General features: G+C 43.1%; 1 protein-coding gene, 1 long non-coding RNA gene and 3 other non-coding genes across 17 annotated transcripts; 4 read left to right on the forward strand and 1 right to left on the reverse strand.

Annotated features, from left to right (window-relative positions):
- Positions 1-232: 232 nt before the first annotated feature.
- On the forward strand, positions 233-2,420 carry LOC112234613. Of its 2 annotated transcripts, XR_002950915.1 has the most exons (6): positions 233-395; positions 752-807; positions 1,320-1,381; positions 1,602-1,630; positions 1,828-1,885; positions 2,128-2,420. It is a non-coding gene; the product is annotated as an uncharacterized LOC112234613 (long non-coding RNA). The 2 variants fall into 2 exon arrangements; XR_002950916.2 differs by lacking the exon at positions 752-807 and having other exon boundaries at positions 238-395.
- On the forward strand, positions 903-974 carry LOC112234646. The gene has a single exon (XR_002950923.1). It is a non-coding gene; the product is annotated as a small nucleolar RNA R38 (small nucleolar RNA).
- On the forward strand, positions 1,456-1,527 carry LOC112234645. The gene has a single exon (XR_002950922.1). It is a non-coding gene; the product is annotated as a small nucleolar RNA R38 (small nucleolar RNA).
- On the forward strand, positions 1,683-1,753 carry LOC112234647. Its single transcript, XR_002950924.1, has one exon. It is a non-coding gene; the product is annotated as a small nucleolar RNA SNORD49 (small nucleolar RNA).
- On the reverse strand, positions 2,228-14,213 carry LOC112234612 (fas-binding factor 1 homolog). 12 transcript variants are annotated; one of them, XM_024402826.2, is made up of 32 exons: positions 14,133-14,212; positions 13,643-13,675; positions 12,993-13,017; positions 12,851-12,892; positions 12,656-12,734; positions 12,466-12,526; positions 12,324-12,374; positions 11,999-12,221; positions 11,838-11,879; positions 11,537-11,674; positions 11,305-11,449; positions 11,009-11,169; positions 10,831-10,924; positions 10,204-10,638; positions 9,993-10,055; positions 9,777-9,865; positions 8,996-9,229; positions 8,774-8,823; positions 8,615-8,662; positions 8,326-8,454; positions 8,134-8,234; positions 7,832-8,038; positions 7,357-7,464; positions 7,054-7,193; positions 6,803-6,921; positions 4,099-4,221; positions 3,708-3,893; positions 3,348-3,524; positions 3,079-3,216; positions 2,785-2,884; positions 2,568-2,701; positions 2,228-2,369 (listed from the first exon to the last, which is right to left on the reverse strand). In XM_024402826.2, exons 2-32 carry the CDS (start codon positions 13,643-13,645, stop codon positions 2,286-2,288), a joined length of 3,729 nt encoding a protein of 1,242 aa, XP_024258594.1. In that variant the 5' UTR covers positions 13,646-13,675; positions 14,133-14,212; the 3' UTR covers positions 2,228-2,285. The 12 variants fall into 12 exon arrangements, with proteins under 12 accessions (XP_024258594.1, XP_024258598.1, XP_024258590.1 ...); XM_024402830.2 differs by having other exon boundaries at positions 12,993-13,095; positions 14,133-14,180; XM_024402822.2 differs by lacking the exon at positions 13,643-13,675 and having other exon boundaries at positions 11,009-11,166; positions 14,133-14,213.
- Positions 14,214-17,097: the final 2,884 nt, after the last annotated feature.

Below are 17,097 nucleotides of genomic sequence, written 5' to 3' on the forward strand. Positions count from 1 at the left end.
AATATGTAAATGAAATCACAAATATGTATTAATAGGTGCATTCAGTGAGACAGATTGCAACCACTGATTAAAACATTAAGTCACCCAACCCAACGGCTGAGTGAGTTGCCTTCCTGATATGTGTGCCAATTGAGGTCTGCTCTGGGAAATCCAAACCCCACTCCCTACTGGTCCAAGATTGGTCACATGGGGGGTATGACGTATTGAAATATATAAATACCTACCATAAGCACAAATTCAGTCTTTCGAACGTATGTAGTGCAGGGAATATGTGGCCGGTTGAATTTTTGGTGTGTTTTTTATGGTGGGGGGATAACTATCTGTATCAACTCATAGCAAAATGCTTCAAAGACACTACGAACTCCAGTGTCGACCAGCCACCATGAGTGTAAATTGTAAGTAACCACTGTTAGCCATGCGCAAATGGAGCTAGTTCGCTAACTGCTATAGCCACATGACTAGCTAGCTTTCTCACCAAAAGTCTAGGCCTGGCCTGTTTAAATAACATTCAGAACCCTGGTTTTTCTGTAACATACGTTACCTGATTTTCCTTATTACTTGACGGGTTTTAGTTAGTGTTGGGATTTTTTTTAGTGTTCACTTTGGTGCAGGTCGCCTGAGGTGTGGGAACGTGGTCTGCGTCAACATTTGCGGCAGATTTATGATTAATTTACTAGCGCGGAAACTGTTTCCACTGTAGCTTGAATGTGGTTAGCTATGTATCCGTCTGATCTTTGTCTGCACCTTTCAGAGCCGTTTGAACGTGGATGGACTTCAGAAGTCCTATGGGCTGTGTCCACTCAATAGGTAAAACAATATCCATGATTACGTTTGACCAGTTTTAAATTGGGCAGTTTGACAGTCCAGATTTGAACAGGTCTGAAGTGTACCTCGCTTAATTAACAAGCCTGTGATGAAACAAGTTATCCCTGTCTGAACAACAGTGTTGACTTACTGAAACCCCTGAGGCTTGATGGGAGACTCGTAATGATTTGAATGGGTACGTTTTGGCAGTAGTCAGTTGCGTAACTGTATTGTGTGGTGTAGTTTCTTAAGGTTATATGTAGCCATGTTGCATAGCAAGATCATTAATTGAAGTTGTGCAGTAATGGACTACTTGAAACCCTTTCTTGTAGTGTTGTGGCCTGTTGCTTGGTAAGTACTTAGCAAGAACCTCTATGGTCTCTTGTGACTCAAATGGAGACATTGATTAGGTTACTTTGCACTGAAGATGCTCTGAGAAATGCACAGCCCTGAATGTGAAAGAATGCCTTTGACCGGTGTGGTAATGCGACCCAAACATGGTAATTTCTTTACAGGTCTGCCAACCTGGGTGTGATTCCATGAAAATGTTCCAATGAAGTTACTCCCATGAGAGCAGGTAACCACTACTTTGGATATTAAGTGATGGTCAGATTGCTAAGTAATGGTGTTCAATCTGTGGAGGGTATAGTAACAAGTCTGTGATGAAACAAGTTATCCCTGTCTGAACAACAGTGTTGACCTATAGAAACCCCTGAGACTTGATGGGAGATTCATATTGTGGGATAATGATTCAAGTATTACCATGATGAACATACTAATATTTCAAATATTTATAGTGCCGGTGGGTCAAGAGGACAGTTAATTGGTAAGTGCTCAGCTAGGTTTTACTTTACAGTATTTTTTTAATGGTGACTAGTTTCAGAGAGAAATGCTGCATAGGAAGTGCCGTCTGATGCGATAACTGACGCTGGATAAAGCTGCTCTGAGAAATTCACAGCCCTGAATGTCACCATGCTTTTGGCAATTGTAGCATTGAACCAAATTAACATAATTTCTCTACAGGTCTGCAAACCTGGATGTGAACCCCTGAAAATACAGCAAGTAATGCCATTGGGATCAGGTAACTACATGAACTGAATTAGTCTTATGGCTGATAATTAAATGGTATGAGTAATGGCAGATGTGAAGCGGGTAACAAGCCTGTGATGAAACATGTTATCCCTGTCTGAACAGCAGTGTTGACTTATAGAAACCCCTGAGGCTTGATGGTAGATCCATATGTACTCACCTTCTGGTTTTATAAGGTAACAATTGTCTGTTGGATCCCTTCCTTGGCTTACTAGATGTTTTTATTTATTTTAGGTAATGGGATCAAAGACGTTGTGCCAAGGACAGGACTCAAGAACTGAAATTCACCAAATTAATGATGGTGACTGACAAAGAAACTAGTTCAATGCAAACATTAGAATGTCAAGTTTTAATGGTGTACTTATTAATACCAGAAAGTCACAGGGCTTAAGCTAATCAGTGTGAAAGGCTGAATTGTAAGGTGCTTTCTTGAGTGTGTCCAGGAAGAACTGCTCGTCCTGCAGAAAGTCACGATCCTAAGAAGATAAAAACAAGTACATTTATCTACAATAAAGATTTTGAAACTACTCTGCTTGTTCCATCTTTACTATAACATCTAGGCTAATGTTCAAAGCTGACTTCTGTTAACTGCATTGGCCCTCTGAAATTGGATCAAACTATTCAACTTTAAACTGATTGTAAGCACTTGATTTGGTTAGTAATGCATTAGTTACCTTCTCTGCTGTGTGCCTGAGCAGGGCCAATCTGGCCTGGAGTTCTGTTGAATCTGGACTAGAGACCAGGGGTGGGGGCTGGCGAACAGCCTTGGTGGAGGCCATCTGAGGTACTGCCAACACTGGTCTGAAGTCTGCAGTATTTAAAATATTGTAAAATATGCTGTTCTGTGTTAATTCAGCAAAAAATATTTGTTTTGTAAACGGCTCAGCCCACCTGTGAATATAGGGGCCATAGATTGAGGGAAAGGAGTGATTGGAAGGCTGTGCTTGAGTGCCTCCATTTCTCTACGCTGCTCAGTCATCTTCATTCTCTCCTGCAGAAGGGGAAATGGTTAGTTGATATACACTAACATTACCATAAGTCTGGATATGATTTGTACACAATTCAAAGGCCCTATAGGAGGACTGGCTGGAATGAAACAATTTCCAACCATAATGTGCTGTTCCTGATGTGTACCAGCAGAGGCTGGTGGAAGATTGGCTGGTATACCCCCCCCTACTTATTGACCTGATGGAGGTGCTGTTCCTGCTGTCTCAGTCTCTCCATCTGGGAGTGGATGCTCCTCAGCCTGGTCTGGTGCTCAGTCTCCACCTGTCTCGACTCCTGTAGGGCCTTCTCCCCCTCATTATATTTTTCTGATGCCAGCTGCAAATACCGAAGCAGTGCGCCCAGTCACAGCATTATGCTACCTCCACTCAATCGCATACAACCAATGATGCATATACATTACTGTCAACTCAATAGCTAGCTAATAGTGATGAGGTTGTGATCCAGACCTTGCTGAAGGCCTCTACCTCCTGGGCACGTGTCTTAAGCTGCAGGCCTGTACCACTCAGCCTCTCCTTTTCCCTGTCCAGTTCCTCCCTCTGTCTCTCCAGAGCCTCCCTCTCCCGTGCTACAGCTGCCTCATGCTGCTTTAGCTCCCCAGCACGCAGCTTCAGGTCCACCTGTTCCTGGTGATTACAGAAGACTGCCTGTTTCAAAGCTCTGCAAATCTTAATAGCTTGAGATCAGGTGAGTGAAATGTAATGATTGGGTTAGGTGAACCCCATTGCCTGAACATGTTAAAATGCTGGCAGTTTGCGTGCGACAATGATAGACATACAAGCCTCTTGTCCTATCCTAGTCTGCAGTACCTGTGCCATGCTGATGATAGAGCCCTCTCTGTGGGCATCCCTCTCCAGCGCCCGGCTTGCCTCCCGCTCTGCTCGGTCCTGCCTCTGCTTCTCCTGGGTGTGGAACTGGGTCCACTCAGCCGCCAGCTTCCTTCTCTCCTCTGCACAGCGCTGCATTACCTGCTGCTGCTCCTCCAACAGGGCACTCTAGACATGGAGGGGAGTAGGGGTCTTATAAGTCTGTTTCCCAACCCTGTTCCTCCAGTACCCCCAACCTGACACCTCATTCAGGGCTTGATGATTAGTTGAATCAGGTGTACTGTAGGGGCTACTCGAGGACCAGGGTTGGGAAACACTTGAGTAGGGATCTGGCAGATATCTTTAACCACTTCTACCTCTGTATCTGTCTTACTTTTGCCCTCTCCAGCTCCTCTCTCTCCATGCTGATGTGCTGAGTTAGAGAGCGTCTCTCCTCGTCCAGGCCTCTCTGAGATGAGTCGGCCTTAGCCTGCTCTGCATTCACTCTCCAGCGCTCCTACAACACAATAACATTCTGGGGAAATGGAAGGAAAAGCGAACTACTTATGCAAATTAAGACCAAACCTCTATTTGTGAATATAATAGTGACTGTCTTATTGGTGGCACTGGTGCGAGCTGCACATTCTACCTGGTCACTTCAATCAAAACATTCAATTTTTTGGGTGGATAAAACCATGAATTTGTTCAACAGTGAAGTGCATTATCCTCATGTGTCTGCTGTACCTGCCTGTTTCAATGGATCCAGATGCTGTAATGAGCGAGCCTCATGCATTTCCAAATAACTTCAGAAGCAAGCTAGTTATCCATGTTAAAAATGGAGGGGTCTCCGCTTTCTGTAAGTATAATGCACATCTTAACGATCATTACTGAGCTCAAAGAGCACTGTTCTGATATGGCAGTGAAATTGCACATCGGCCAAATTATTTTTGACGTTACATTCACTGTTAGATGAATGCATGCTTCTAGCAATAGGTGTTCATTTAGATCTAGCTAATGTTTATGGTTTCCATTTCCTCGGGTGGTGAATTAGCAGTAATTGAATTAGGCTTCTATAATAGCGCACAAAGATCAAGGTACATTTGTGTCTATATGCTGAAACCTCTGGAGCCCTATTTTTTTTTTTTTTTTACTAATTGTGAACCAAAAATTCATGACAATCACTGGATTAGGTTGCATATAAACAAATCATTTGAATCATGCATTCCTGCTTGGACATGTTAATGTAATTTATTTGAATAACATCTGTTACACTTCATCAAATCAAATTTGTCACATGCGCAGAATACAACAGGTGTATAGTCATGGCCAAATATTAATTTTCAAAGTCTGCTGCCTCAGTTGGTATATACTGCAGAATGTTATGAAAAGTGAACAGATTCATTTCAAACTCCCTTCTTGACTTAATTTAACTGAAGCCCCCCCCCAAAAAAAATTCCACTGCATTTCAGCCCTGCCACAAAAGGACCAGCTGACATGTCAAGTGATTCTCTCGTTAACACAAGTGTGAGTGTTGATGAGGACAAGGCTGGAGATCACTCTGTCATGCTAATTGAGTTCAAATAACAGACTGGAAGCTTCAAAAGGAGGGTGGTGCTTGGAATCATTGTTCTCCCTCTGTCAAACATGGTTACCTGCAAGGAAACATGTGCCTTCATCATTGCTTTGTACAAAAAGGGCTTCACAAGAAAGGATATTGCTGCCAGTAAGATTGCACCTAAATCACCACCAGTACAGAGCTTGCTCAGGAATGGCAGCAGGCAGGTGTGAGTGCATCTGCACGCACAGTAAAGCAAAGATTTTTGGAGGATGGCCTGGTATCAAGAAGGACAGCAAAGAAGCCACTTCTCTCCAGGAAAAACATCAGGGACAGACTGATATTCTGCAAAAGGTACAGGGATTGTACTGCTGAGGACTGGGGTAAAGTCATTTTCTCTGAATCCCCTTTCCGATTGTTTGTGGCATCCGGAAAAAAGCTTGTCTGGAGAAGACAAGGTGAGCGCTACTATCAGTCCTGTGTCATGCCAACAGTAAAGCATCCTGAGACCATGTGTGGGGTTGAATAAAGAATGGTACCAACATATCCTCCGAGAGCAACTTCTCCCAACCATCCAGGAACAGTTTGGTGATGAACAAAGCCTTTTCCAACATGAGGCAACTTGCCATAAGGCAAAAGTGATAACTAAGTGGCTTGGAGAACAAAACATTGATAGTTCGGGTCCATGGCCAGGAAACTCCCCAGACCTTAATCCCATTGAGAACTTGTGGTCAATCCACAAGAGGTGGATGGACAAACAAAACCTCACTAATTCTGACAAACTCCAAGCATTGATTATGCAAGAATGGGCTGCCATCAGTCAGGATACGGCCCAGAAGTTAATTGACAGCATGCCAGGGCGGATTGCAGAGGTCTTGAAAAAGAAGGGTCAACACTGCAAATATTGACTCTTTGCATCAACTTCATGTAATTGTCAATAAAACAGGCTCTAACCAATAGTGCAAAAAATTTATTAGGTAAACAATAGGTAAGTAAAGAAAGGCTATAAAAGTAGCGAGACTACATACAGACTCCGGTTAGTCAGGCTGATTGAGGTAGTATGTAGAAATGGTAAAAGTGACTGAACAGAGTAGCAGTAGTGTAAAATAGGGGGTGGCGGGAAACAATGCAGATACCCTGGTTAGCCAATGTGTGAGAGCACTGGTTGGTCAGCCCAGTTGATGTAGTATGTACATGAATGTATAGTTAAAGTGACTGCATATATGATAATAAAACATTGAATGATTTTATAAGATGGTGCCTCAAATGTATTCTATTGTGAAGCTGCCCCCAAAATTGTTTAGGGCCGTGGTGCCACCAACTGAAAACGTTAGTCTGGAGCCCTGTGTTGACACACAAGACCTAAAATTAAGTCACTCTTGACATGTTTTCCTTTACAATCCCATTTTTTCCCCTCAGGGTGACATGGCAAGTTTTATTTGACCTTTTATTTATACAAGTAAGTAAATTAAGAAGAATCGTATTTACAATGACGACCTGTCATAGAAGCACAGTCAACAAAGACCTCTGAATGACTCCTGACCTTCTCTAGTTGCCTCTGCTGCTCAGCCAGCTGGGTGTCCATCTTGGCGATGACTTCTTTGAGCCTTGTTCTCTCCTCTGCCATGGCCCTCTGCTGCTGGCCCAGACGGTCCTGCATCACTGAAAGAGTAGACAAGCTGACTTTCACATAACATTGTGACATTCTCACTGACTGAGGGGAAAATAAATAGAAACTGCTGTATTATGAAAATCATTGTTTATTTTTCATAAAACTGAGTGGTGGTATGATACCTCGGAGCTGTTCGTCTCTCTGCCGTGCCCCCTGCTCCAGCCCCTGGGCTGTGTTCTCATGGGTGCTCTCCACCCGAGACGAAAGGTCCCCCAGCCTGTGGGAGAAATGCTCCATCTGCTCAATCACCACTGTCAGGGACCTACAACACCAATACACAGAATGAGAGAGACTATATGATGTCAACCTGTAGTAACTTACGAGTTTGGTTACATGTAGCATGTCCTCTATAATTCTTATGCAAAGGTCGGAGATTAAGCAGAGTATGGTTAAAAATGAGTATTGAGTAGAAATGTGTGTGTGACCTGGTTTGTGATGTGGCACTGGTCACAGCATCAATCTCCTCATCCTTCAATCTCTTCAGTCTCTGGACCTGATCCTCGTGGTCTTTCTTCATCTCCAAAATAGACTTCCTAGAGGAAGGAAACCGTGACAAAGAAAAATTAAGGAACATTATGGAAATATAAAGATACATTCTTTTATCCACAAGCTGTGAAAATATTTTTTATTTTACCTTACCTTAACTAGGAAAGTCAGGTAAGAACAAATTCTTATTTTCAATGACTGCCTAGGAACAGTGGGTTAACTGCCTGTTCAGGGGCAGAACGACAGATTTGTACCTTGTCAGCTCGGGGGTTTGAACTTGCAACCTTCCGGTTACTAGTCCAACGCTCTAACCACTAGGCTACCCTGCCGCCCCAAATAGCTGAGCTTTAGAGAGAAAATACAGGCATGGCCACAATCTCTTGTTCTCTAATGTGGTATCTTGCAGCCCCCTACCTCTGTAGGTCTCTGAGTCGCTCCACCTCTCGGTCTCTGTCCTGCTGGGTTTGGGCCAGTCTGCGCTGGTGCTTTGCCTGCAGCTCCATACGCTCCTGTTCAGCTATACGTGTGACAGTGGCTAAGCGCTCTGCTAGGTCCTCGCATTCCTGTCGTGCCCGTGCTTCTCGCTGTGCCGCGGAATCGTCAAGCAGCTTCACACGAGCCCTGGTGGATGCACACACACTCTTTTGGGTAAAGAGGCAGTGATTCAGTCTGTGGTGGTGGCAGGACCTCTATAGGTCTCCGATCTCCTGTCATACCTGTGTGTGTTCTCCATGAGCTCAGTGTCCTGCTTGTGTCTCTGCTGAACACTCTCCAGCAAGATCTGGTTCTGGTCTAGCTCCTGCTGTAGAGATCTCACCTGGAAGAGAATACGCAGTAGTCAGCTGAATGTTGTTTATGGAAGTGGCAGAAAGAGGAAGAGCACTGTCAAAAAGACAGTTGATAGATACCTGTCCCTCCAGTTTGATGATGCGGGCCTGTAAAGCTAGATCTCCATTCTGCTTCTCAGTGTCTCTCTTCTGTCTCTGCAGCCCAGCTACATCCACAGCTCCCCCTAACCCCAGCAGCTGGGACTCCAACTACGGTCAGAGACGGATACCAAAGTCAAGTTACTGAAGACTCTCAAAGGGGAACATCTAATAAAACCTAAGGTATCTGTGTTCAAATTTAGTAAAACTAATTAAATGTGAAGTGTTTCCAACAAATGAAAAGGTAATTGTGATTGGAGATTTGTTTCACCTGCTGTTGTAGCAAGAGTTTTTGCAAACTGTTGGCTGAAAGAGACACCTGTTTAAAAGAATGTTAAACAATTAAATAAGTGACTTATGGTTTCCAAACATATATCATCCATAATGACATTAGGGCATATAAACAAAAAATAGAAAGGCCTATACATACCTGTGGTTGGACAACAGGTGCAGTGTTCTGCATCTGGCTTTGCTGTGGCACTGGGAAACCAAGAACAGTATGTGTCAATCAGGACAATCTGCCCATCAATGCCAGTGATTTGATAAGAAACTAGAGGCATAACTATTAGAAATACGAATACAGTTAGAAAGTTATTCAAAATGACTACTGTCCATAAGCTATCCATCCCTATGTTTCCCTAAGAGTACCTACACCGCATTGAGCCAGGCATCATAGCATGGGGCATGGGGCCAGACATAGACTGCCATGGCTGGGCAGGGTAGTTAGGGGGCAGCTCTGCTTGACTTGGCCATCCTGGCTCCCTCTGATCCTGCAGGGCTGGTGGATGGTACTGCTGGGGCAGGGGGAAGCTAATGGTAGCAGAGGTTGGCAGGGGAGAGGGGTCTGGGGTCTGGTCAGGATAGAAGCCTACTCTAGCAGACACAGCTGTGGATAGAAAGGGGGAGACTAGTTGAGAGGAAGGGAAAGGCTGAGGTTTGGTGGGTGGATGTTGGATGACTATTGTGGGGGATTGTGGAGGAGATGAGTGGACTGCTCGACTGGTATCTGTGGGGAGGGGAGAGCTGATGTGTGCCTTTGACATGACTGTGGGTTGTGGATGTGAGACAAGCTCAGTACGGGTCTTAGGTGTTGGTAAGTGAGGGGTGTGGTCTGTGTGTGAATTCTGCCTGATAGGCTCAGTTTCTTCAGCAGTGGAATGAGCTGGTCGGGGCTGGGCATGACTCTTTGTCCCCATTGGCTCAGCAGGGTCACTAGTGAATTTGTGATTGGTTTCCTGTGTCTGGTCAGGTGGGATAGGTGTAGACATTCTAGTAGGCTCTGGGTCAGCTAAATGACTAGAAAGAGACTTGGCTTGAAAAAACAATGTTTGTTATAAAAGATGCTTCCCATGAGGTAGAAGTTGAATAGCACAACGTAGAGGGAAAAGGGACATGGTTAGCTTGGTCCTCTAAGATGGGAGTGAGTAACATACCAGGCCTGAACTGGTCCTCTCTCACTGGGGTAGAATGAGCAGTAGGGCTGGGCTGTCTGTGGGAGGGCTCCCTGGGCAGAGGAGAATCTCTTGAAGAGAAGGAACATAATCCTGACCTCCATGTCCAAAAGCACCAGAACTCATATAGCACACTGGGGCAATATTGCAGTGGTAGATATTATACATCACAGCTATTTAGATTAAGGTTGATCATACCCTGGTTCCTTGTTGGGGGTGGATGCCTCTTTCCTCCTGGAAGCTGGTGAAGAACCACGTTTGCTGAGGAAGTAACAGACGATCAATGTCAACATACTGAGATGTAAGCAGTCGCTTCTAATGTAGACGTTTCTCTAGAACTGTGGAAGTATGACCCAGCCTTCAATGTAGAGCACCCTAGTTCTAGCCTTACCTAGTCCTATAGCCTTACCTGAGAAACGACTCCAGATCCACCTCGTCTCCAAACCCCAGAAAGTCTTCCTGGGTTGTCCTCTTTTCCTCTGACTGTGTGGATGATTGAGTCTTCTTCCTGCTCAATGCCCCTGATAGCCAATCATCTTCGTGCTTTTGGCTTGCAGAGACCTCTACACTGGGTCCTACTGGTTTGGAGTATTTGAAGGAGGTGTTTGGAGTCTCTGTCGATGGCTGTGGAATGTGGTTGCCAGAAGAAGAGGGTTTGCTTCCCACTGACGAAGAGGAGGGGGTCTTCAAGGGTTCTGGTACAGGTGGGGGCTCTTCCTCATCATCCTGCGAGAGCCCCAGCCAGTCTGCAGCAGGCCGGGAAAAGGTAGGGGTGAGCGTGGTGGGGGTGATGGGTTTGGGTTTCTTCTCAGGAGAAGAGGCACTGTTGTCCTCAGTGGAGAATCTGAAAAGGAGTGGCTAATCTTAGATGGTGGACATTTCCTTTGTCATACACTCTGGTCCAGTAGTTGACATATAATCTGCGTTCCTGAAGCTTATCTATCTAAATATGATGTACTTGTTATTGACCCAACTAAGCATTGATCCAGGCTTTGACCAAAACAAACTGAGGGCTTCTGCTAGAGCTCTGACTTACCTGACCGACTGTCTGCGTGAGTGGCGTCCCTCCGGTGTAGTGACCAGTGTAGGTTGATAGGAACCAAACGTCAGGTCTTCTTCTAGGAAGGGGTCTGACAAAGGGAAACAACTCTCATTTCATTCATTCAAGAATACTATATCACACTTTAAATACAAAAACATGGAGTGTTAGCTACCTTTAGTAGTGGGGGTCTCCTGATGATGCTTCTGCTTTTCCTGCTGCTGCGGAGGGTCCTTCCTCTCCCCTGTTGGAGGGCGCTCCAGAAGGCGAGGGGAAGTCCCACGCCCCAGAATCTCATCTAGCCTGGTGCGTGCTCTTTGAGGGAGCTCACTGCTGCTAGAGACAGTCAGCGCAGAGGAACAGGGAGGTTACATTTCAAATTAACTTTTTGTTGGGTTTATCATAGTCCATAGGTTTTGTAATAGCCTTGGTTGGAACTTATGATGTTGACTGAGGGATTTGAGACCCTACCTCTCATTCTTTGGTATGAGCACGGTCTCCTTCTTTTTAGGGCTCTCTTTGGGACTCTCCCCAAACCCTAATGCATCCATTAGGTCATCCTCGTCATCATCAAACGTAAGCTCGTCCCGCTTTTTTGGAACTGGAGTTGGTGAGGCTTACAGGAGAAATATATACATTTGATACATTCTGGCGCTCTTCTTTTGGGTATGTTACAATGTATAAAACACAAAAGTTCACCAACCTGTTTCTTTTTTCTTTATGATAGGGGAGTCTGGGGGCAGCACTGATTTCTCTGGAGGAGCTTTTTTGGTGATTTTTGGCTCATTTTTGTCTTCTATGGGTAGATCATCTAACAGGTCAGCCAAAGGGTCATCAAAGTCTGTAGACAACAGATATGATACCAGAGCTGGGGATACTGTGTTGATATTGATATTGATATGCTTTATGGTGTTAAGAACTCTACACTTAGGGCCACTAATGTATTTTACAGTTGACCTGATATTTTTTGGTCTATACATGGGTCCAACTGTTAGCTTTGGTACCTTTTGTGTCAGTTGTTGGGGCAAGAACATCATCATCATCATCTGAAGCAATGCAGTAATGGGGAGAAATAATGTACAATTATGTATATTTGCATGGTATTAATACTAATTTGGTGGCCCAGTGTAGCCAGACTAGCCAAAGACCCAGACAGTCAGCTCACTAGTGAAGCTGAACCTCTTGTAGCCACGTGCTGTCGATGCAGGAGCAGAACTTGGCTTCTTCTCCTCAATGTCTGGCTCATCTGAGATTCCTCCTTTTAACTTGTTTCCTGATTTAGGAGGATTTTTCGTAGGTCCTCCAATGCCGGAGCCTTTACTCTGAGCTGGGGCTGAACTGGGCTTTTTCTTTGATCCAAAGAGATCAGCGTCCATATCATCTATGTCCTATGCAAGGATAGAACAGACACAGCTGGGTTATGAACGTTCACACATAAAGCCTGGAGTCTTACTCCCTGGGGAGACGTCATTAGAACAAGGCACCATTACCTTCATGCTCTCCAGTAAGGCTGTGGGATCAGCCTCAGAAACATCAGAGCCCTGGATTGGAAGTGAATATAAAAGATGTATATGAAGGAAAACATAGTCAACTGCCTCCCTGCCATTCTTAATGTATGACCTGCCAACTCACCTCATCATTTTCAGCTTCCTCAGCCAGTTTGCTGAAGAAGTCGTCGTCGCCCAATAGTGAGCTGGAGAACCAAAACGCATAGAATTAGCAAGCAGACTGTGACAGTATCCACTATCTAAATAGTCACGAAAGAAAGAGTTGAGACTACTCTCTGATCTGGCAGTACATTTTTCAGTCCCAGTTAACTCACCGTTTTCCACTGTGTGATGGTAGAGGAGGTCCTAGTCTGCCTGCTTCACGGGCCAGAGCTTTGGCCTTCACTGGGAAATCTGTACAAATAAACAGGAAAACTTTATCACTACACAGTGTGTACGTACAGTATATTATACTAATGATTTGTCAGTTTGAATGGTCATAGATCTGTTGTAGGGATGTAATCACATACCGTCATCTCCCAACAGGTCTCCTAACATATCATCAATTGAACCTGTAGTACAAAAACATCATATTGAATGAATCTGTGCGCACCATTGAAGTTGTATTGTGCAGGATTTAAATAGGTAAATAACAACATCAGAGGGACTTACTCTTCTGCCCTTTCTTCTGTTTAGCCTGTATCGATTAGGAACACACAGGATAGGGGGTGTGTTTTAATTTGTGGAACTTTCCAACAGGAATCTGTTCCAAAAACTTAGTAAAATACAAGATTGCCAAACAACGCATACAAAGTAGCACGATAAATTCACCTTGCTAACTAGCTGTCGAATAGGCATCAACTCACCACAAAGCTTATTCTTAATGTTTGTCCATGGGCTACCAGAGTGAGGATAGACATTTTTCGGGAATAAACGCGGTGAGTGAAACTTAATGACAGCCCACTCCCTACCGGGTATCTTATTCGGTCGCTATACAACTTTGTATGCGCTGTTTGGTGGCAACCTTGTTATTTACGAAGTTTCTGGAACAGTTTCCTGTTGGCACGTTCAATAAATTATACCAACCCAGGTTAGGGTTTTTAAAACGAAGTTCACTGCAGTCAATGGGGTGACTGGCACTTGAATAAACTGTTAGCTTTAACTAAAAGCTATCTTGTTGTGGGGAATTATCTAGCTCTCAACAACTTATACTGAGCACTATTACATCTTAAGAGGGTTGATCTTGCAGAATGACCAATAATGTATTAGTAGACTTGTGATAAATGACTCTTATCTTGATTTAGATAGTATACGATACTTACCATGATGTTTCTCTGACTGCAGCAGCGTTAAATCTGAGCAAATGTAATAGCTAATGTTAGCTAGCTAGCTAAAGTAAAGCGTCAAGGTGACTAATGGTAACCACAGCGAAGGGAAATCTCAACAAGTCTGCACATTTGCTTTGGCTAGACGACTAGAAGCTACTGTCTAGCTATTCTTTCACACACTTAGCTAGTATATTTGGTTACTAGCTACATTTTTAAGCATTTAGAAACAACGGACAAATAATGGTGTTGTAACGTTACCACCAGCACTAGCTACATTCAAATGACATGGAAAGGCGGTTGTCTCATCATGAAGGCATTTAACGTTAACTGTGTAGCTAACGTTAGCTAGAAAATCAAAACGTACTCCCTCTGATTGACCAGGTTGAATGACTGAATATTAACTTAAATATTTAGAGTAAATCTAACCATCCCTCAATTTAAGTTAATAAAATACCAATCCATATGCTTTTATCAGTGTATTTACCCGCAGGTTCCTCTGTTGTAGCATTTTCAACGTACACTCCCTGTTTACCAGTGAATTATTGGTAAACATTATGTTTGGTCACCACTAGGTGGCGTTTCAGGTTAGAACATTTCAAGATATGAGTTATTATTGTACAGAATAGCAGGATATAGAATAACAAATATTGCTTTTATCTAGCTTAATACTTTTTGTTTAATTGCAGGTTAATATTGGTGTACATAAGCGAAGTAACCGATTATATAACAACATTAATAATTGGTCTACATCAAATCAAATCAAATTTATTTATATAGCCCTTCGTACATCAGCTGATATCTCAAAGTGCTGTACAGAAACCCAGCCTAAAACCCCAAACAGCAAGCAATGCAGGTGTAGAAGCACGGTGGCTAGGAAAAACTCCCTAGAAAGGCCAAAACCTAGGAAGAAACCTAGAGAGGAACCAGGCTATGTGGGGTGGCCAGTCCTCTTCTGGCTGTGCCAGGTGGAGATTATAACAGAACATGGCCAAGATGTTCAAATGTTCATAAATGCATGGTCGAATAATAATAAGGCAGAACAGTTGAAACTGGAGCAGCAGCACGGCCAGGTGGACTGGGGACAGCAAGGAGTCATCATGTCAGGTAGTCCTGAGGCATGGTCCTAGGGCTCAGGTCCTCCGAGAGAGAGAAAGAAAGAGAGAATTAAATTCACACATGACACCGAATAGGACAGGAGAAGTACTCCAGATATAGCAAACTGACCCCAGCCCCCCGACACATAAACTACTGCAGCATAAATACGGGAGGCTGAGACAGGAGGGGTCAGGAGACACTGTGGTACCATCCGAGGACACCCCCGGACAGGGCCAAACAGGAAGGATATAACCCCACCCACTTTGCCAGAGCACAGCCCCCACACCACTAGAGGTCTACATAGCTAATCATTCAGTCAATGGTGGTGATGGACTCTATCAACGACACCCAACAAAATCTCAGTGGCACGAACAGATTAATTAAAGGAAAACTCCACCCAAAAACTATCTTTTGGTATTTGTTTCTTTAGTGTATTGTTGATTCAGTCCCAAAATGTTTTGCATGTCAGCGATCACGTTTTCAAGATATATAACTTTCGAAATACAGCTGGAATGATGCATTTTGCATCATATAATGCTGAAAGTTATAGATCTTGAAAACTTGATTGGTTACATGCAAAACATCTTGTCCCCATTCCAGCACCAACAACACAGAGCACTTAGGTTTGTGAGGTGGGATCAAACCAATTCTATTTGAGCTCCTAACAAGTAGGGCAGTAGAGATCATGGAATTGTGTCAGACGGTAATTGTCATGCAAATAACTGCCAGTCTCACGGTAATTAACATAAACACATTTAGCGTACATAGGCTTCCACGCATAGCCTATAAGCCACTGATGCAGAACATCTACATTTAAAAAAAAAACTCTTAACAAATCCATGTAATATAGCCTACACATTACAATCAATCTATTTATTTTAGGCAGGTCTAAAGAAAATGATGATATGAAAAAAATGTTGCCTATTTCAGAAGAACAGAATAGCATATTCTGAGTTGTCCATATGTTAGGTCCTGATCTGGCTATGCAATATGGCTGTAGGCCACACTAGTTCATTTAGCAGACAAGGTTTGCTTATAATTCCCATGGCATTATTTTGTAGTAAGAGGAATACAATTGAATATAGCTGAATAAAATAGCAAATATATTTTTCCAAACGAGGGAGCACAGTTAACAAAGTGATCCTTTGAAACAGGTCCTCTTATATGCTTAATTATTTATGCAACTTTAGTTGTGATACAAACCTTAAGCTGTATGTTTTGATTTCTAATACATTCTAAATAAAATCAAACGTTATTGGTCACGTACACATGGTTAGCAGATGTAAATGCAAGTGTAGCGAAATGCTTGTACTTCTAGTTCTGACCGTGTAGTAATATCTAACAAGTAATCTAACAATTTCACAACTACCTTATACACACAAGTGTAAAGGAATTAATAAGAATATGTACATATGAGTGATGGCCGAATGGCATAGGCAAGATGCAGTAGAGGGTATAGAGTACAGTATATACATATGAGATGTAATGTAGGGTATGTAAACATTATATAAAGTGACATTGTTTAAAGTGACTAGTGATACATTTATTACATCCAATTTTTTATTATTAAAGTGGCTAGAGATTTCTAAGGCTGCATGGGGCGGCAGGGTAGCCTAGTGGTTAGAGCATTGGACTAGTAACTGGAAGGTTGCAAGTTCAAACCCCCAAGCTGACAAGGTAAAAATCTGTCGTTCTCCCCCTGAACAGGCAGTTCACTGTTCCTAGGCCATCATTGAAAATAAGAATTTGTTCTTAACTGACTTTCGTGACTTGCCTGGTTAAATTAATTTTAAAATGATGCGACTCCAATGTTCAGAACAGGTCGATTTGCCCCCTCCCTGCCAATAATTACTTTAAATGTTTTTATTTTTTTAGTTGGGGCCCAGCAGGTAGCATATGAATTTTGCAATGGCAAAATGTAGGAAATTAGCTTTAAAGGTTGACTTTGGGCACAAAAAACAGTCAAACTCCTCCTTTCTCAATTTTCAAACATTTATAATTTAAAACTTTTTAAAAAATTAAGTAGGTTAAAAGCAGCTTTTCCGTCTCGCGGTCATGCACTCCGAGACCGACGTAGCTAGTTGATTAGCTAAGCTGGCCACTTGTAGCTACCCAGTAACTCCTCCAGTATGTGTTGAGGTCATTTCACAGGATTTGTTTTTGCACAGAAACTATAGAGATTGGTAAGAAATGGCACTTCTGTAGCCAAATATCTCATTCATTTATTATTATTATTTTTTAAGCATTAAATGACCTGATATAATTACGCATTGATCAGCTATCCAATTTAAAGCCGTTATATTTGTGGTTTTGTCCAAAGTCGACCTTTAAAGTAACTGTCCAGTGTTTCCAGA

This window comes from Oncorhynchus tshawytscha, linkage group LG27 (genome assembly GCF_018296145.1).
Source record: "Oncorhynchus tshawytscha isolate Ot180627B linkage group LG27, Otsh_v2.0, whole genome shotgun sequence".
In the NCBI taxonomy this organism is placed as follows: Eukaryota; Metazoa; Chordata; class Actinopteri; order Salmoniformes; family Salmonidae; genus Oncorhynchus; species Oncorhynchus tshawytscha.

Coding starts and splice junctions, on each gene's coding strand:
- LOC112234612 (XM_024402821.2), bottom strand. CDS start 14,201: ATGTTTACCAATAATTCACTGGTAAACAGGGAGTGTACGTTGAAAATG. Junction 10,639..10,830: donor TCACGCAGACAGTCGGTCAG/GTAAGTCAGAGC, acceptor ACTCCTTTTCAG/ATTCTCCACTGAGGACAACA. Junction 4,222..6,802: donor AGCAGAGGCAACTAGAGAAG/GTCAGGAGTCAT, acceptor ATTGTGTTGTAG/GAGCGCTGGAGAGTGAATGC.